The sequence below is a fragment of the Podarcis cretensis genome, assembly GCF_951804945.1.
Source record: "Podarcis cretensis genome assembly, chromosome: 7".
NCBI lineage: Eukaryota > Metazoa > Chordata > Lepidosauria > Squamata > Lacertidae > Podarcis > Podarcis cretensis.
Genome location: NC_137176.1, coordinates 7,505,813 through 7,526,599, shown reverse-complemented (window position 1 = coordinate 7,526,599; position 20,787 = coordinate 7,505,813). Strand labels below are relative to the sequence as shown.

The following is a 20,787-nucleotide window of genomic DNA, read 5'->3' as shown; positions in this document are numbered from 1 at the left end:
ATTTGCAAGTTACAAAGAATTCCTGAGTAGCTAAGGAAAATGTTGTTCATATAAAACACCACCCTTTGTGATCTGTGTGTTGTCTCTCATCCAGCCCCACAACCACTGTGGTTTTGTGGGAAGATGGAGAGAAATGGGCAAACTGTGTTGCAGGAAACTTTATTACCCATTACTAGACTTGGAGGATAAATTAGATTTGGGCTGGATATTAATGTGAACCTACCTGATTTGCACTTTCTGAAACAATACACGTAGTGAAAGGCAGGTATCCTTCAAAATTTGCACGTATCCATCTTGTGTGATTCACTTCTCCAACCAAATAATATGTACAAAATGTGTCTGTTAGGGGAAAGTGTGCATAAAATGCATATAGTTGTAAACATGAAATATAATGCACTTAACATGGGGAGAAATTGGAAAAATGTATACATCAGGCAAAACCTCATTTCCAAATTTCCATATCTGGAGAAATTTGCACTAAAATGCTGACAAATTTCCATCAGCACTTTAAAAGAAAAACCACAAATATGAAGAAATGTGAAGAACAGGGGAAATGGGAAAGAGAGAAACCAGGATTGGCAGATTCTGGTATTCTCATTAAGGATGGCCAAAGGATGCTTCCAGAGAATCCCATGGCTTCCATGAATGCAGCTTCTCATCCACTAGACTAGGAGAAACAGCAGTCTGATGAGACATTAGGGAATCTGAGTAGTTTCTCCTTGGCTTTTATTCTGCATTCACAGAAACATTTTCACCTCTAGGCGATGTCCCCAGCTGTCGGAACCGGGGGATGAAAAGCCAGCTGGCTTGGTCCCAGCTGGAGCATCTCACCTCTCAGCCTTGCTGAGTCAATCATCCTCCCCGACATGCATCTATGACTCAAACTGCAGAGCAGGCTTGAGCACACATTACTCAGCAGTGTAAACTGTACAACAGATGAGGCTTGAGGTGTGGACACGATACTAAAGGTAAAGGGACTCCTGACCATTAGGTCCAGTCGTGGCCGACTCTGGGGTTGCGGCGCTCATCTTGCTTTACTGGCCGAGGGGGCCGGCGTACAGCTTCTGGGTCATGTGGCCAGCTTCTGGTGAACCAGAGCAGCGCACGGAAACGCCGTTTAACTTCCTGCCACAGTGGTACCTATTTATCTACTTGCACTTTGATGTGCTTTTGAACTGCTAGGTTGGCAGGAGCAGGGACCAAGCAACGGGAGCTCACCCCGTCGCAGGGATTCAAACCGCCGACCTTCTTATCGGCAAGCCCTAGGCTCTGTGGACACGATACTAAACTCTGCATTTATTATACATAAATCAGGACAAAGAAAACATGGCTTCTCTCCTTGCTGTCTTCTCGGAGAGAGACTGAAAACAAAAGCAATACAGAGCAGAAGCTCACGCCAGCAATCTGTTCTGGATTATAAACAGACCTGTGGCATGCAACGATCCACATATCTGCAGCAAAGGGTGGAATGGAATTCCCAACAGCAACATCCTTAAGGAGTCTCCTCCAGACTTGTCTGCACCAACAGAGGCCTCCCCACTTGACCCTCTGCATGCCCTCTTAATTTACATTTTCCAGTGGAAGAATTTCAGGATTTTAAGATGAAGAATTGCAGATCCAGTTCTGGTGGCGGGAATGAGAACCAAAGGGCCCAGATGTGGCTTGTGCTGATAACGTTAAAAGGGAGCAAAACACCTGCCCAGATGAACCTAGATAGATGAATTGATACTACATTTTCCCTGTATACAAAAGTGCTCAACAGCTGAAGGGCTCCTTGGATCTTGGGAGTAAGACAGGGTGCTCCTTTTTCTTGATTGTGTTCTCCACGGAGTGTTCAAACGCCGTTTCTAGCATGAAGACAGCACTTCAGCAAAGGCCCTGGGAATTTGTAGGCTGTTGAAAACCAGGTGTGAAGGCAGCAAGATGTAACATCTGCAAGTAGTTTTCATGCTCAATTGCAGCCTATGTATGTTGATGACACACAATTAGCCTTTTGTTTTTTGCTCTGCGTCTAGCCAGTTGAGGTTACCTACCCACCTAGGTAAGAATAAGCACCATTCTGCAGATGTTACCAGAATGCCCCATCCCTTTCAGGCTGGATATCATTACAAACCAAGGCAGGAGGAGGTGCTGCGTGTATTCCAATTGATTTAACACGTTTTGACCAGAGGAACATATGGATAGCATTTGAAAGCCCTGAAGCAATCTGCATTCATACATTCCTGTAGCTGCTTTGCAGTTACTGACATGAAGGTGCATTTCATTACTTGCTTTATTTAGTCCATTTATAGACTGTCGATCACTTCTCCTACCTAGGCAGTTATCCTTCCCATAGCTGCCAACTTACAGATTTGAAAATAAGGGACCAGCAGCCTCGGAAATAAGGGATCAGCAGCCAAAATAAGGGATTTTCAGAGCACAGGTATGTTCAACTTCTGAGCACCTCTGAGCCAAAGGCAGAAAGCCCAGCCAGCAGCCAAACAAAGCCTCAAGCAGTGGTTCCCACAGCGCAGCAACCCGGCAAAGGGGATGCAGCAAGGAAAACCACTGTCACCTCTCCGCTGGGAAGCGCTGAGCAAAGGCGAGTCCCCAGGCAACGCAGCCGATTTGATCGGCACAAAGCATGCAAGTTCCACCCCCCAGTCTTTCTTAGACTCCTTATTGGGTGAGCAACGCAGCCAAGCAACACAGTTGGAGCCTCCCTCCTCCCTGGCCGGCAGGGAGGGAGAGGAGCTGCTTCCTTTGAAACCCGGGAAATTTAAGGGACCACATCAGTAAGGGACAGCAGCGGGACACAGCACTGGGATAAGGGACTTTCCCACCAAATAAGGGACGGTTGACAGCTATGCCTTCCACAAGGGCCAACATTGATGCCAGAATCCAGCATCGCCTGAGCTCTGCAAGTGCGGCTTTCTCCCAGCTGAAGAGCAGAGTGTTTGAGGACTGGGACATTCGCAGGGAAACTAAAATGCTTGTTTACAAAGCTATTGTACTAGCAACCTTACTGTATGCTTGTGAAACATGGACCACTTATAAACGCCATCTACAACTCCTTGAAAGATTCCATCAACAGTGTCTCCAAAATTTTTTACGCATCACTTGGGAAGACAGGCGAACTAATATCAGTGTACATTGGTACCTCGGGTTAAGTACTTAATTCGTTCTGGAGGTCTGTTCTTAACCTGAAACTGTTCTTAACCTGAAGCACCACTTTAGCTAATGGGGCCTCCTGCTGCTGCCGCGCCGCTGGAGCATAATTTCTGTTCTCATCCTGAAGCAAAGTTCGTAGCCCAAGGTACTATTTCTGGGTTAGCAGAGTCTGTAACCTGAAGCATATGTAACCTGAAGGGTATGTAACCCAAGGTACCACTGTACTGGAAGAAGCAAAGATCACCAGTGTCGAAGCAATGATTCTTCAACATCAACTTCGTTGGACTGGTCATGTTGTGCGGCTGCCTGATGATCATCTTCCAAAGCAACTACTCTATTCCCAACTTAAAAATGGAAAGCGTGATGCTGGTGGTCAACATAAGAGGTTTAAAGACTGTCTCAAGGCAAATCTAAAAAAATGTAGTATAAACACTGACAACTGGGAAACACCAGCCTGCGAATGCTCCAGTTGGAGAACAGCCTTTACCAAAGGTGTCATGGGCTTTGAAGACACTCAAACTCAGGACACAAGGGAGAAACGTGCTAAGAGGAAGGCACGCTTGGCAAACCCACACCGTGATCAACTCCCACCTGGAAACCAATGTCCCCACTGTGGAAGGACGTGTGGATCCAGAATTGGCCTCCACAGTTACTTACGGACTCATTGTTAAAACTGTGTTTATGGAAAACAACCTTACTTGGCTACAAATGATTGCCAAAAGAAAAGAAAGACTAGCTACAGGAAAATCGAGATACATAGATACCTAGTAAGCACCATTTCAGCTGATTAAGAAAAAACCAAGCACATTACATTGGGATGCTTGGGGGGTATGAGAAAGGAAATAAAGAAATCAATCCCCCCCCCCCATTGCTGGGGTGGAAAGATGTGCTCAGGCACAAAGGAGCACACAGCAGCATGATGGCACTGAGTGGGGCTTTCGCCAAAAACAAACACACACACACCCTGATTATCTCCCAGTTTTTGTTCTGAGCCTTGAGGTGCGGCTTCCGAGAGAGGAAACATCAGGGCAAAAAGAACAAGAGAAACTTCCTGCCCTCCGTCCATGGCCCTTTGGACATTTACTGAAATTATGGTGGATGATGGGACAAGGCCTGCCGTGCTTGTCTGCAAGCTTCACTGGTTCCCAACGGGTGTTCAGTGGCCCCTGGCAGGGGGGTGCACGTCACATAACAAAAACTGCCAAAGAGATAGCAATAGTAGGGAGTCAATGGTTTGGCTTTTGAAAAACTGGAGGTCCGCAGTATTTAGTTAATTGGGAACCTCTGGCGCAAAGGAAGCTTTCTGGCAGCGTGAACCATAAAAGTTTATTCAGATCTGCGTGCACAAGGATAGAGGCCATGCGAAATGAGATATTATGCCAATCAGGAGAAATTCTGCAGTCTTTTATCTTTTCTCCTCCTGCTTTCCTCCCCGCTCACAGCCTTTTTTTTTTTAAAAAAAAAGTCAGACACTTAGCAAAGGTTCTCAACAACAGGGAGATTAGATGTGGAAAAGAGTGAGAAAAGGCCTCTGTTCCTCGCCCCCCCCCCCATTAATGATGGGGTGGTGTGATTTGTATGTTCTTAGCTCTTCAATTATCTCACCATATTTTTCAGTTTTCCATTAGTAAGTGCTGGAGAGAGAAAAACACACACACACACACTATATTTTATATATATTTACAGTGGTACCTCGGGTTACAGACGCTTCAGGTTATAGACTCCGCTAAGCCAGAAATAATACCTCGGGTTAAGAACTTTGATTCAGGATGAGAACAGAAACCGTGCTCCGGCAGCGCGGCAGCAGCAGGAGGCCCCATTAGCTAAAGCGGTGCTTCAGGTTAAGAACAGTTTCAGGTTAAGTACGGACCTCTGGAGCGAATTAAGTACTTAACCCGAGGTACCACTGTATATATATTAAACAATATAATCTAGCCAAATGCCATGCAACTGCTTCTTATATTTAAGGATGTAAAATTGCTAATGCAGGAGACTAACGTTCTTTGGAGATAAGCGTAGTTGCTATGGTGAGGAAGGTCCCTGCCATTCATTGCAAAAAAAGGTGGCATCCATGGCACAATCCATCAGAATATATTTTTGCTATTGAAGTAAGTGCAATTCACTAACATACTGCAGACTGCGTGAGATGTATGCTTCTCTTGTGATATATCCATATATAAATACACACATAGATGTGAAGTCTTCACCCATTTTAAAATGCATAACTGTTTTCTCTACTGCTGAAGAAAAATGGGAAGGGGTTAGAGCTTATTTTTTGTAGATAACAGCAATCCTTAAATGAACAAAGCTTCATTTAACATTCAAATTTTAAAAAAAAATGTATGTCACTAGTTGGCTGAGTGAAAATCAGTAGCTTTAGTTAGCTTTTAAAAATTTTAAACTTTATCTTGTAGGCTCTAATGATCTGCATTTGCTTCTGAAATGTATGCAGGCAATAATCTGCAATAAATTGGTGATTTTCAGCACTTAGGACTTGCTACTGAATATTAAACAGAATAGCAGTGTGTTTGTCAACAACCAATTCTTGAGAGGTTTATTGCTTTTGTTAATGATAAACAAACCATTTACCGGTATATCACTACGAGACATTTAAAAAGAGGGGAGTACAAATGATTAGTTCCATAGGGTAAATATTTAGCAGCTAGAAGATAGATATAGACATAGATAGATACAGAGATACATAGTCATAGGTAAAGTTCTTTTCATTGTAAAGGTCAACACTACTTCCAGAAATCACTTGAGACCATAACTGTTCATTTTCAGAAACAACAGCTTTTGTCTGCCTGGTGCCTTTCAGATTTTTGGGGGCTACAACTTGTAGGATGCTCTCCCTAGAGAGGTATGCCTGGTGTGTTTGTTACATATCCTTAGGTACCCGGCAAAAATAAGCCTCTTATTTAGCCTTTGGACGCAGGTGGCGCTGTGGGTTAAAGCCTCAGCGCCTAGGGCTTGCCGATCGAAAGGTCGGCGGTTCGAATCCCTGCGGCGGGGTGCGCTCCCGCTGCTCGGTCCCAGTGCCTGCCAACCTAGCAGTTCGAAAGCACCTCCGGGTGCAAGTAGATAAATAGGGACCGCTTACCAGCGGGAAGGTAAACGGCGTTTCCGTGTGCGGCTCTGGCTCGCCAGAGCAGCGATGTCACGCTGGCCACGTGACCCGGAAGTGTCTCCGGACAGCGCTGGCCCCTGGCCTCTTAAGTGAGATGGGCGCACAACCCCAGAGTCTGTCAAGACTGGCCCGTACGGGCAGGGGTACCTTTACCTTTTACCTAATTAAACAATCTATGGCCTTTTTGTTACTGTGCCATAGCATTCTTTTGCTTTTAGACTATAGACTGCCCTGCTATCCTCAGCTGAAGGGTGGTATAAAATAAATAAATTAAATAAAACCAAACAAAAACCCTCCTCCGTGACAATTGGCACCCAGGGTGCTGCTGGAGGGAAGTCCCCCAAGATCTGGAGATCTATGAGTTGTGGGTACATAGGCAGAAATAGGAAGGGAAAAGACAACCAGCTCAGAAAAGAAGGAAGCAGCTCCTAAGATATGGAAGCCTAAAATAAACCTCCATATTTCATTATTAAAAGACTGCAAAGAGGAGTCTAGGTGAGGATTTCTAAGGAAACGATGTACAGTGGTACCTCGGGTTAAGAGCTTAATTCGTTCCGGAGGTCCTTTCTCAACCTGAAACTGTTCTTAACCTGAAGCACCACTTTAGCTAATGGGGCCTCCTGCTGCGTATGTAACCCAAGGTTACAGCCTTCTTCCAGTAGAACTAAACCCATAAATAGATGGAATGTTTTTATGCAGAACAGGTTGTAGCAAAGGAGTTGGTTATTATTATTATTATTATTATTAATAATAATAATAATAATAAAATTTACTTATACCCTGCCCTCACCAGCCAAGGCCGGGCTCAGGGCGGCTAACAAGCAATAATAAAAACAAGTTGAATGAATACAACTTAAAAACAAGATTAAAATACAACATTAAAATGCAGCCTCATCACAGGAGGAGAAAGGAAAAAAGAAAGAAGGGGAGGGAATAAAATTGACTCCAAGCCAAAGGCCAGGTGGAACAACTCTGTCTTACAGGCCCTGTGGAAAGAAATCAGACCCTGCAGGGCTCTGGTCTCATGAGGCAGAGTGTTCCACCAGGCCGGGGCCAGTGTTGAAAAGGCCCTGGCCTTGGTTGAGGCTAATCTAACTTCCTTAGGGCCCGGGACTTCTTGGGTGTTGCTATTTATGGACCTTAAGGTCCTCCATGGGGCATACCAGGAGAGGCGGTCCCGTAGGTACAAGGGTCCTGGACTTCATATGCTGCTTTCCCTTCACATGAATCCCAAAGCAGCTTACAAACAATAAATAACAATAACTTAAGAAAACATCACAAGTGCAGCACAAATCATATAATATAATTAACGAAACAACAATAAAGCAATTGCCATGTATAAAAACACTACTGGCAAACCAGCAACTAAAATTAGTCTATACATCACAATTACAGCATAAATCCTATTATATTATTAATGAATTATCAACAAAGCATGTAAAAGTATAAAACAGTATTAAGAAAAGAGAACTAAAAATAAGCTTAACACAATTATGTATGCATGCGCACGCACACACTTCCTCCTCCAAATGTCTCATTCATGACCTCCAAGTAAGGTGTACTTCTTAGTTATTAAGTTAAGCTTGTGACCTGTCCTTCCGACAAGGGACATTTGAGGCAGCCACCAGCAACAGCAAATTCTCCTTTCCAGCTCCTGATTCTATTAAATCAGAGCTATTTCTCCAGGCTTTACAGGTATACAAGTGTCTTTCCAGCCCTCTAGGAACTAGCAGCGTGGTTTGCATGTTGGTGCTGGGGGTGGCAGCAAATTTGTGTGGCCGTACTGAAAGGACCATTAACACATGGATAAGGACAGAGAAGCTGCTTGGTGCCAACTCTCTCCAGATTGTCAGAAATGAGTCTTTTCTAGGCCTGCTCGGAGATTCGAGAAGCTGGACACGCACTTCTTTGTAACAAGGGGCAGGTGCATCTGTTAATTTAGGTTTTCTTAATTTCTCATTTTTCCAATCTTTAATTGTCGTCCACATATCTGCAGTAATCTCCTTTAAAAAAAATCCTTACAGAATCCATCAGCATTTTAATGTGAATTTCTCCTAATAAGCACATGTTTGTATACCGTTTACTATCATTCAATTATTCATTTTTATTTACACTTCCCCCTTAATATAGGCATTTCTGTAAGCATTGTTTGGTTCCAGAATGGCATTGCAAAATTCGGAGAAGTGTGAATTTCAAAGCATGGCTGTGCTTAAGTTCCCATATTGTTTTAATGCAAACTGAATTGAATTCATGCCCCACCGCACAGAGAAACATCATCTGGTTGCATGGGATGTGTTAAGTTGTGGGTGAACATATCAGACGACACAGCGATTCTTCAAACAGCTCTTGTTTATTCACAGGCCAGAACAGAACTGAACTGAAGGGCTCAGCCAGCCTGCTTATATAGAGCTCCAGTATAACGTTACTGTAACAATTTTCTAAAACTATCCAATCACTGAAGGTCACTTTCGATTGCTTACTTGCATAACTATCTACAGTATCCTCCTGCTGGCCCAGGGTGAGAACTTCAGTACATAACAGGATGGAAGTGGGGAGGATTTTGTCATGAAAGGTCTCCATACCAAGGAGCCCCTAAGGCTGGCCATGTTCAGTTTGCTACATTAATCACAGCCATGTTCCTGTCATTTTGAATTTTAGTGTGTGTATGTGTGGGTTGGTTTTTTTTTTTGTTTTTTTTTGGTAACCCGCTTTGACGATTTTACAATCAAGGGGTGTATAATTTCATGAAATAAAATCAATCAATAAATGCAATATAAACAAATTCACACAGACCAAGATGATTAAGGGTTTTGGTTTAAAAGCTTCAGTCTTCTCTCCATTTTGGGGCTTCTTGCAACCTTATCAACTCACAACCAGAAAAGGCGGGTGGGTCGCGGCAGCTGGCCAATGGACAGTTTAGCGTTTTGTGCCCCCTGGTGTTCTGCAGAGAAGCTAGAACGAAGCCATATTTTCTTCCCATTTAATTCAGAGCAGTTGACCAAAAAAATGTCCATTTCAAACCACAACCTAATTTCTAATATATAACAGAAGTAATTAGAGTGGAGCTAGATAAAGAGGATTACAAGTTCTAAAAGTCCCAAGGGAAATCAGTTGGAAGGATTTTGAGACTATGACAACATCTCAAGTAAAACGGAGCAGAATAAAAATCTCCTCCTGCTCCTGCTGGGAGGGATTTGCTGAGTTGGCAAAGTCTCCATTAGTTTGTTATCCCGTGTGTTGAATTCTAAAAAATTAAATCATCTCTAGGAAATATGAAAACTGCCGCTGTGTGACCCTAGTATGAGGCATTATTTACAGCAGGAATGAGGAGCCTGTGGCCCTCCAGATGTTGTTGAATTTCAGTTCTCATCAGCTCCAGCTGGCATGGCCAACAGTCAGGGATGGTGGGGTTGTAATTCAAGAATGTCTGGATAGCCACAAATTTGCCACCCTTGCTTAATGGAGCTACTGCCTCTTAGCAGTTTTCCCCGCCCTCCTGTTGTCATGATGACAATCCTGATAGACCCAGGAACCAATATGTCTGTTCTGGGCATGCTCAGATCTGTTTCTTTGAAGGCCACACCTGCACACTAGCAAAACTCTGGGCCAACTTTGTTGTTTCATTATTTCACTATTTGTGTGAGTGAGCTCCACTGGACAGACAGTGAGTCTCTTTTTTTTGTAAAATAAATTGAGGGTTTTGTTTTTACTTTTACCATTTTAAAAAATAATTGGCTTGATTGTGATGGCAAGGTTTCTTAAAAAATGTTTTTGCCACATTTCCTGCAGAAGTTCACCCTCATTAAAAGTGGATGGAATTGTAAAACAGAGTATGAACAGTTTTTAAAAACCCCAGCTTTACTTGGTGCTACTGCTTAACATTTGTGATTTTCCCACATGCTGTTCCTTCTGTGTCCTTTATTCACTTCAGGCCTTGATGCTGTTTGGTTTATCTGTCCGTGAATAGTGTTAATGAGCATGCTGGATTTGAGCTTTGCCTGCAGGAGGTGCGGTTGGGGACACATGGAGGGGCTCCTCAAACGTCTGAGGCCTTGAGATCTCCCATGCACTTGAGAATTCACTAAAATCAAACAAGGCCAGAGAACCTCAGTCAGATGCAATTGGCAGTGACAGTTCTTTCATACAAATTAATGTGTGCTTTGGGATGGAGGACGGTCGTGCCATTTAGATTAGGGAGAACATTTAGATTAGGGGTTGAATCAAGAAAGTCATGGAAGCTGGTAGGAGTTGAATCGCCATGATGCAGAAGAAGAAGAAGAAGTTTGTATTTGATCTCCCGCTTTATCACTACCCGAAGGAGTCTCAAAGCAGCTAACATTCTCCTTTCCCTTCCTCCCCCACAACAAACACTCTGTGAGGTGAGTGGGGCTGAGAGACCTCAGAGAAGTGTGATTAACCCAAGGTCACCCAGCAGCTGCATGTGGAGGAGCGGAGACGCGAACCCGGTTCCCCAGATTATGAGTCCACCACTCTTAACCACTATACCACACTGGCTCAGAAGAAGTGGCAGTGCTGGATGTTAGGTTCAAATTCCCTTTTCCCTTATAAGAAAGGGAGGGAATGACACTTCCATAGCAACACACTTGGAAAGAGAGACAGAAGCTCTATGCAGGCACTCTAAACCCCTCTCTCGATGAGGGAGAATGAGAATGGGGTTCCTAGTTCCACACACTTGCATGGTTCCTGCCAACGCCCATGGATGGAGGAGTAATGTCTGCAGCAGAGCACCTTCGCTGTTCTCCACTCTCCACGGGTTTTAGAAGCTGCATGTGTTTGAGCGACTCATGGAGATGACAAAATGTGGGACTGTGATCAAGCCAGCCAACTCACAATATCTCTGTGTTATCTACCCTCCTGTTGTTGTTGTTTAGTCATTTAGTCGTGTCCAACTCTTCATGACCCCCTGGACCAGAGCATGCCAGGCACTCCTGTCTTCCACTGCCTCCCGCAGTTTGGTCAAACTCATGCTGGTAGCTTTGACAACACTATCCAACCATCTCCTCCTCTGTCGTCCCCTTCTCCTTGCGCCCTCCATCTTTCCCAACATCAGGGTCTTTTCCAGGGAGTCTTCACTTCTCATGAGGTGGCCAACGTATTGGAGCCTCAGCTTCAGGATCTGTCCTTCCAGTGAGCACTCAGGGCTGGTTTCCTTAAGAATGGATTGGTTTGATCTTCTTGTAGATAGTCCTGTAGATAGTCTTTACTCCTTGCCAGTCCTACGAACACTGCTATGTAAATACTGCTTGCAAAGGAAGAACGTGAAAAAACACCCACTTGAGTTCAAATGAGTTTCTCATTACTCTTCAATTGAACCAGCCTTCACCCCTTAAGCCAGATCAATATTAGATCCATTTCTTTGTATTTTTTATGATACACAAAAAATTAAAACACAGCAGCTGCCTTTAAATGGAGGGATTTACGGCTGCCAGGTTGTTTGCATCTGCAGGTTCTCTAATTGATCGCTCATGGGATTCTTGTTCTCCTAATTGGGTCTGGAGGCCATTGTGCCTCAGGACTGCCACATCTTTGCCAACGATAGTCACTGCGTTTTGGGTTTTGCAGGCAATGGAAGAAGAGGTCATTGCTACTCAGGTGGAGCAAGCAAGGGCCTGCGAAGGAAGCAAATGTTTCAGAATGACTCAGGGCATTTTTCAGGGGTGTCTGAAGAGCTGTTTATGGGACCCAAAGTGGGGAAATTGAAGTTGTGCTGTGGGGATCCTCTCTCACCAGCATAAAATGTTCTGTTGAAAAACTGAAGCTGTTGAAGAAACTCTCCACACAGTCAATAAAGTTATTAAGACCTGAGGCTAGAATTGCTATACATTTTCACGTAAAGAAATTTTTTTGAGGGATGCAAAGAAAGAAACTAACGAAAATTTCAATAAGATGGCAGAAAGTCTTGTGGCACCTAAAAGATTAGCAGGTTTATTATAGCTTCTACTTCCAAGGACTGGAAATCAACTCCATTGTTGTTTTGTTGTAACAAATGAAGGAAGCAACACAAGAAGCAAGCCGGTGTTACTTGAAGAGGCATTGAGTTGAATGGCATTTTCCTTTCCTCCTCTGAGTCCATCTCCATCTTGGCTTCCTTAGCCAGCCAGTTGTAGACATAAATGCACATGTCCTTTTTTTAACACTTCCTGTCCCCTCCCTCCTGCTTCACATTAGCCATTGTTTTGGGCTGATGATGCCCCACAATGTTACTTAGAGGAGATGACCTTCCACACCTGGAAACTGCATTTCCAGACATTTCCAGTACAGTGGTGCCTCGCAAGACGAAATTAATTCGTTCCGCGAGTTGCTTCGTCTTGCGATTTTTTCGTCTTGCGGAGCGCGGATTCCCCGGGTATTAACGGCTTTAAGAAAAAGGAAGCAAGCCCATAGGGAAATTTGTCTTGCGAAGCACCTCGAAAAACGGAAAACCCTTTCGTCTAGCAAGTTTTCCGTCTTGCGAGGCGTTCGTCTTGCGGGGCACCACTGTACATATACGCAGACAGCAGATGTAAGGATGTATACTGCTAGAGTGATACTTTTGTGACTGTGGACACGTTACAGTAGCAGTCCATTGTGTAGTATCCTGTCCTTTTTGTCAGGTTCCCAGAGAAAAATGTTTTAGGAGTCTGGTTCATGGCAATGTTTAATTATCTGATTCTGGTAAGATCTGCTTTGTGTTGGCTGACTTGGACAAATACATATCTTACAATTATGCAATGCTTATAAAAGCTTCTGAATAAATCTGCAAGAGAGAGGATTTCCGTTGGGCACTGTCTGTTGCTTGTATCATGCTGAGGTGACCAATCTGAGTAAGTATATTTTGGTTGTCTTGCCCCTGATATTTTGTATTTGCACTAGTTTTTAAAATATTTTTGTGCTGACCTTTGGCTTCAGTGACTGTCACTTTTCCCATCCTACTCTCAGCTCAGTGAGGTGATGCTTTCTCAGTTGTCATGAGGGACCTAATTCTGCCAGATACAAAACAGCTGGGTGACCAACTTTCCTTGGTGCAAAGTTTTGAATTATACAAACTCTTGCCTATTTAGAAACAAATATTTTAGTCACTTCAGACAGTAGCTTGGTTACAAAATGTTTCACAACAGCGTGACCAGGACTTCAACTGATGCAAAACCACAGAACTCTGTTCACTGTCAGTTATACTCAATGTGATCATGTTGCCAAAATTTCACAAATAGACCAAGAGATTAGAAAGATTGCCTTGGGCTTGCCCTGAATCCTCATTGCTGGTGTCCTTGTCCATAAGCAGCTTTCTGGAACCATCCATTGTGTGTATTCTGCTACATGCATTCACATGCTGCGGTGCTCAGCATATCTGTCTCTCAGCCCCCACCTCCCCCAAGAAACAAAGCAAACCACAGAATTTGCTGACTTGAAACTGTCTCTTAAGATTTGGATATCTGACGTTCCTTGTTATGCAAATATGCGAGGCCGGCAGGATGAGATTCCACGGATGTAATAAGAGTGTTGTAATAACTGGGAAACGCAGTTCTCTGATGCCAACAATCTGTCTTAAGACCGAAGACGTTTTCTGTGGCTGCTGTCAGAGTGAGAGCCACATGTGCTGGGCTGAACTCCCTCTGCCCCTTCACATAAGAGAAATCAGGATGCAAATCTATATGCCGGTGAGCTGGTAGCTGCTCATCTCTCAGGAGTTAAATAACCGCCTGGAAGTTGCCTTTCATCTTTCTGGGCTAATTCATGTTGTGAATTTATATCCCTGTTTATGGGTTTCTCCTTGCAATCGCTGGCTTCTGGCTTTCTTTGTAAATTATATGGGTGGCCATTTGCATGTAAATGTGTTGTACACGGCACATTGTCATTATACATATTTTACTTCTTTTACTATGTGGGTTGATAAGATGATCCTCCCTCCTTTGCAATTAATTTTACTCATAAGAGTTCCAGGAAAACAAATTACATAACAAACTAATTAAAGGCACCTGACACAGAGGAGAACAAACAGCTGAAGGACTTACAGGAGTCTTGCTAGACTGGGAGGTAATGGGTGCAAGAAGGGATTTATGGAGTTGGGTCAGAAACTCCCAGAGAAGATGAAAGTAAGTTATTTTACTTCGGACTAAGCAGTTTGACATGAGGCCCATTATTTCCCCTCTTTTATCTGTATGAAATGGAAGAAATAAAACCAAGAGCAGAACAAACACTCTTACAATATTGTAAATTGGGAGCAAGCTAGCAAGGAAAAATTATCTCCATTTTTTCAGGGTAAGGGAGAGCCATTCCCAGCCAAAGTGAATGGTCAAATAGTCTGACCCCAGCAGCTTCCTCTGTGCTGAGGAATAAACCTACTGAAACTCAGCATTTGTGTAAGGTTTGAGGGATGGTTTGGAATGTGTGTCAGAACCTGACCAGGTTCCAGATTGGAGCAAAGGCCCAAAAGATCCAGCCACATAAAGGGAACACAGGAGCTCTCCACTCCACAGTGATTCCCTTATTTGATAAAGTCTTAGGTTTTTAACTTGGGGTTTCCAACATGGTAACACCAGACACCTTGCTCCTTCCGTTGTTGTTTTTGAGAGAGAGAGAGAGAGTGTGTTTTGCTTGTTGCTTCATGTAGGAGGTTCTGCGCACCACAAGTTTCTCTCTTTTGAAACGAAGATTTCGGGGCGACCATGACAGTTAATAAAATAACCATTACTTTTATAGTCCGTTTGTCTTCCAAGATGGCAGCACATTCATACGTTGTGGCTGAGCTCCCAATCGTGTAATCTCACTGTATACAAGTTGTACAAGTGACAATAAAGTATTTCAACTCAATCTACAAATAAGCCGTTTTGTCTGTGATCCCAGTAGTTCTTGGCTCAGCACTGAGAGGCAGTAACAGGGCAGGTGTGTGTGTGACTCTGCTAGGCAAGCATCTCATTCCTGACACAGGCACAGCACACCTTGAGCAGGTGGAGGAGACTTGCACTGCAGACGGGAGTTGTTGTGCTGAAAGTGGTTTGCCTAAGACCAGGTGGGCAATATGTGAGCCAGGGGTGAGTTGATTGTACCTCATCGTCTTGGCACATAGACTACACCAGCTGCCTGTGTTGCTTTTTAGCCATGTCTTGGCATTCTTTTTCCTCCAGTTTCCTTCCCCCCCTCACATTGAGAGCAAGCAATATGGAACGAGCCCACCCATGCTGTTTCCTCAGATGCAAAATAGATCAGGTTAAGTAGGCCTGGAGGGATACCGAGAGCTGATTTCACAATATTGTGGCTCACTAAATACTTGATGGGAAGTCACTGGGGAAGTGGAAGTTTCCTCTGGATTTTTGTACTGTAGAAATCTCCTGTCACAGTAACACTTCCCTTTCTCCTTCATGGGTGGAAATAAATATATTTGGAAACGGGCGGTTCCCGTGGTTCCATGGCAATGGGAGTCCAATAAAACAGATATTTTATTGTAGCTACAGCAGATGGTAGCATGAGGTGGGGGGGAGAAGAAGTGCGCCATGTGTTCTTATACCGCATGGCACATGTTCTGCACACAAATAAAACTTCAGCTTCCAAACTGCACATTGCCAAAAAAAAAGAAAAGAAAAAAGAAAATGAAAACACCGTCACTCTTCTGCTGATTCTCAGCTACCACTTGGCATCATTTCAGCAAATATGCCTGTAGTGTAATTTTTTTTTGCTGTCTCTTCCCACTGAAACATAGTCCCCTCCCTTTGCTGATTAAAATAAGAAATAATGAGCCGAGTCCAGTCGTGGAGATGCCACATGCAGGTGTTTCCAAATGTGTGAGGCCAAAATGCAGTAAATTTTCCATATGGACATTTTTCAAAATAGAAACTCACACATCCCTCCACTGTCATAATTGCAACGAGAAACCGATGTAACTGGCTGTCATAAGTTGTTCCCTATAATTTTAACATGGAAATTACCATAAACAAACATGTTTGCAGACCTTTTGTAACGATCCTTTTGTTATAATCCACTGAGGGAAGGGGGGTCTTTCACTTCTAATTATTTTTGCAAAACAAGGTTCTACCTTTCAGTGAGACTTCACTCTCTCTTTCTCTCTCTCTGAATAGAATATTCTAATACACTATGTTTTCAGAAAAAGACAATTCTTACTTTAAGACAACAAATATATTTCTTCAGCCTGCTTTGAAAAGGCTATAAACAACTATTGATGGTCTTCTAGATATCCTGCATAATGTGGCAATGTATATGCTTCATATTGTGTGTTTTTAAGTTAAAAAGGAAATCTGGATGATGAAGTTTTAAAGCAGCATTGGTATTTGGCTGATTAAACCATCTATGGCCTTTTAAACTGTGGGGATGGGTGGGTTACTATCCTGTTATTATGTTATGTATTTGTGTGTTTCTATGCTGTAAATTGCCCTGTAATCCTCGGATGAAGAGCAGCATATAAATTAAATGAATGATGAATGATAGATAAGATAGAATTTGTTCATTTCAGCAAAAAATAGGTAATGGGAAAGGCTCCTTTGGTGACCATTCTCAGTCCCTGGATCCAGTCTCACATTACTTTATTCTGTCCCTACTAGAACGCAGACGTCTAACGCACAGCAGCAGAATGAATGGGATCTCTGGCTTCTGCTGCAGCATAAAGGCAGCAATGGTATTACACTGAACTGGGATTTTTAATAAGATGGGATCAAATAACAGCTCGTGAAAAAGCCATTATGGTAGAAGTCCTATTTATTGGGAAAAATTAATATATTTGCTATAAAATCCATAACAGTAATGCAATTGGATACTTATTTTTGGATGCAATAACCCTGAATGTTACATACCAAATACAATACAATAACACTGACTTCCTCCGTTATTTACATGTTTATGAAAATCGATATGCAATCTATGTTAAATGAACTTAGAACGGAGAATAGTTACAATAGAAAAATAATATTTTGGATAAAGCATTCTCAAGGAATCCAATCACATATTTTTTTCAGGCCTCTAGCAATAAGGCAAAAGTCCCTGGTACAGGAGATAACTTAATTTACAAAATACAATAACCGTTGAGACACATTTTCAAGTTTGCTTTTGGTATACTTTCTCTTACTGTGAAATCACTTTTGTATTCTTACTAAACAGAAAGACTCTCAGGAATGGAACTTGAGGAAGATCTACTACATATTACATTTATATCGCTGAGCTTAGTAACCGAAAATTCTTCTCATTTGCTCAGTGAGCTAATTTTGAGTTTTCATAGGAAACAGAACTGTCACATTTCAGAAGTCTTGTTCCCCCCTCCCCTTTTTTATTGGAACTGGCACACAACTACATTTTCACAAGAGGACATCACAAATGCAACTAAAACCAGGCTTGGAGCACTCTGGGAATGTGTATGCCAAACCAAAGGGTTGCCCTTTAATACTTCCGCTCGCCCCTGCCATGCCCCCCATTCTCCCCCCGACACAGTTCCATTCCCGTCCACAGTCAAGTTGTTTTAATTCCTTCAAAGGCACAGAACTTCCATCTCTTCTCCAGTGTTGCGCCTACTCCAGAAAACTCTTGCTTAAACATGAGTGGAAGCCTCATTAAAAGCATTTCTATTTCATTTGCAGAGATCTAGGAAAAGGAAGAAAACACAGCAAACACTTGTGATCTCAAATAATTGATGGATATGCTCAGATTCTGCCAGGGGTGAGTTCTCATGATCGTTTGTCTAGGGCAATTTATGCCATTAATTGATACGTCTCCCCCACCCAGTAATTAAGGGATATCTCTTGTATTTCTCTTAGGAGATGTCTACAGAACGCTCTTGAGACAGGTCTGAATAAGAACTTCGGAGGTCATGAAAACCAGCCTCAGACAAGAGGCAAGGGTTGAAGCCCCCAAATTCTTCCCCGCAGCTCAGATGAAAACATTTGCAGTAGTTTTGGGAAGAATACAAATTGCAAAGGCCACTGTGCTTTTCAGGGGGTGGGGGTGGTGAGGAACGGACTTCCCTCCTCTCTTCTCTCTACAAGTTGCTGTTGGCTCCTCCCACCACTGGCCAGGTGTGTTTGGGAGAAGAGGCAAAATAGTTCAAGAGATTAAGTACCTTTGGGCAGCTGAGAGTAGCATAACTGCATTCATGAGCACATTTAGTCAGATCAATGAACCGTATGCACCCACCCAGACTCTGCAATCGTCATCTGAGGACCTTCTTCATGTACCTCCTCAAGAGGTCCGGAGGGTGGCAACTTGAGAACGGGACAGTCCTTTGTGTGGCTCTAATTAGATATATCGCTGTCACAATTCATAGGTTTCCAGGTACACCTGAACCCAGAGAAGTTGGGGACCCTTGCCATAATGGCTGAGGCAGAGCTCTGCTTGCATCACTGACATTCTCTCATCTGCCCTCCTTGAATGCCCTCGGGAGAATTCGTGCAGAGAGGTGGGCAGTTCTGCAAATCACCCAGCACAGATATTACTCTGGTGCATTACACCTTAATTTTGAGTAAGGTTGAAAGGGACCTTGTAGCCACGTTTGCCGCCTCTGACACATGGGAACCTTTTTCTGGCTGTCCTAGCCTGAACGCTCAGAGATTCCCAGCAGGAGAACACTGTTCAAAAGCTTTTGTGACATTTGCCGGTTCTGCCAGGGCTTAATGGCTGCACCTCCGCTTTTATTTTGTTGTGAAATGAACATATTTTGCACCTGTCACAACAGAAGCAAACAGTGCAGGGAAGAAGAAGAGTTTGGATTTGGTATCCCGCTTTATCACTACCCTAAGGAGTCTCAAAGTGGCTAATATTCTCCTTTCCCTTCCTCCCCCACAACAAACACTCTGTGAGGTGAGTGGGGCTGAGAGACTTCAGAGAAGTGTGACTGGCCCAAGGTCACCCAGCAGCTGCATGTGGAGGAGCGGAGACGCGAACCCGGTTCCCCAGATTACGAGTCTACCGCTCTGAACCACTACACCACACTGGCTTACTTGGCATTCATCTGTGAATGAACTAGGGATGGATTTAAGATCCCTGTCATGGTAACAGTGGGGAAAGCTATTCCTGCTTGGAAGCACATATCTAAATTAGGTTGGTGTCTGAAGGGAGCGGAGCAACAGATATCCTGGTAACACTTTTGGTAGTCAAATCTTACCTGACTTGAGTCTAACAGAACTAGCCAACATGGTGCCATCCAATTGCTTTGGAGCACAACTCCCACAACCCCTGAGCATTGCCCATACTGGCTGAAGCTGATGGGAGTTGTGCTTCACAGCACCAGCATGGCACCATGTTGGCCACTCCTGTTAAAATGGATGGTGGCAAAATGGCCAGACTGGGAGAGGCAGCTGCCGGGGGGTTTCTCCCTTCCCTTCAGCAGGTAGTGTGGCTCATCCCCCTAGGGCAGGGGTCTGCAGCCCGCAGCTCCGGAGCCGCATGTGGCTCTTTTACACCTTTGCCGCGGCTCCGGGGCGGATACTAGCGAGGGGAGGAGGCGCATTGTGCACCCCGACACTCCCCACTGTGGCGGGTGCTGTACTGGCTGTGACGTCGCATGGGGGCGGTGCGTGCATTAGTCACGCACCGTCCCGACGTCACCTTCCCGCCCGCCCACCTGCTACATTGTAAGGGGCATGTACGCTGGTCACTGCATTGAAAGGGGGCATGTACGCTGCTCACTGTTTTGAAGGGGAGTGAAGAACACACACACAAAAAAAGGTAACTTGTTAATTTAACGTTTATTTCTATGAGGAGGAGTAATTCCGAGGGGTCAAACAACGAAATAATAAAAAAGTGACAAAAAAGTTATTTTTATAATGACGAGTTTTGCGGCTCCCAGTTTTTTTTTCTTGGGAAACGGGTCCAAGTGGCTCTTTTTGTCTTAAAGGTAGCAGACCCCTGCCCTAGGGGCAAGTTCACTGGGCAGCTGTGACAAATGTTTGGCTGGACTGTGATCTTAATGATGCTCCTGGCTATGTATGTAAGGGTGCCCATTAATCAATTTGCTTTTACAGCAAAAACAGTAGAGAATGGGACTCAATACATCTTTTGGACAGTTCTTTGATCGAGAACGGCTAGGATTTCTGCCTCTGTCCTGCATGTGCTCCACACAGTTACACGCAATCTTATATTTCTATAACCCCAAAACTGATAATAGTGAATTCAATTTACCCTGGAATCCAACTGCTGCATATAAGACCAAAGATATTCTATATTAGCTCCAAAAGGATGGACATGAAGGAAGGTAGAGATGATACCTGTATTAAAACAAACACAAAACTTGAACATTTCCTTAGGCAAAACAGAACATGGCAAGACAAAATAAGGTTTGCATATGACCATGCCTGCTTCTAACTAAAATTAGGTCACTTATATTTGCTAAACAATTAGGACGACCACATTTAAAAGCAATCACTCACTTTTCAACAATGACTGCAGTTCCCCACCAGCTGACCAAGATGAAGGGGAAGATTTCACAGCAAATACTTTCTGGAAGCATTTGTTTCAGCTCTCAGTTTAATGCTTAATTTGCCAATAAAAAATTGTAGGCATGGAAATGAGAATAT

General features: G+C 43.6%; 1 protein-coding gene across 8 annotated transcripts in view; it reads right to left on the bottom strand.

Moving 5' to 3' along the window:
- Positions 1-16,966: 16,966 nt before the first annotated feature.
- Positions 16,967-20,787, bottom strand: part of ENOX1 (ecto-NOX disulfide-thiol exchanger 1) — a 288,744-nt gene continuing 284,923 nt past the window's right edge. For all 8 annotated transcript variants that reach the window (XM_079983576.1, XM_079983583.1, XM_079983580.1 and 5 more), the window contains 2 exons: positions 20,393-20,478; positions 16,967-17,860 (listed from right to left, as the gene is read on the bottom strand). In XM_079983576.1, coding sequence (XP_079839702.1) covers positions 17,729-17,860; positions 20,393-20,478 — 218 coding nt within the window. In that variant the 3' untranslated portion in view covers positions 16,967-17,728. The remainder of the gene's footprint in view (positions 17,861-20,392; positions 20,479-20,787) is intronic.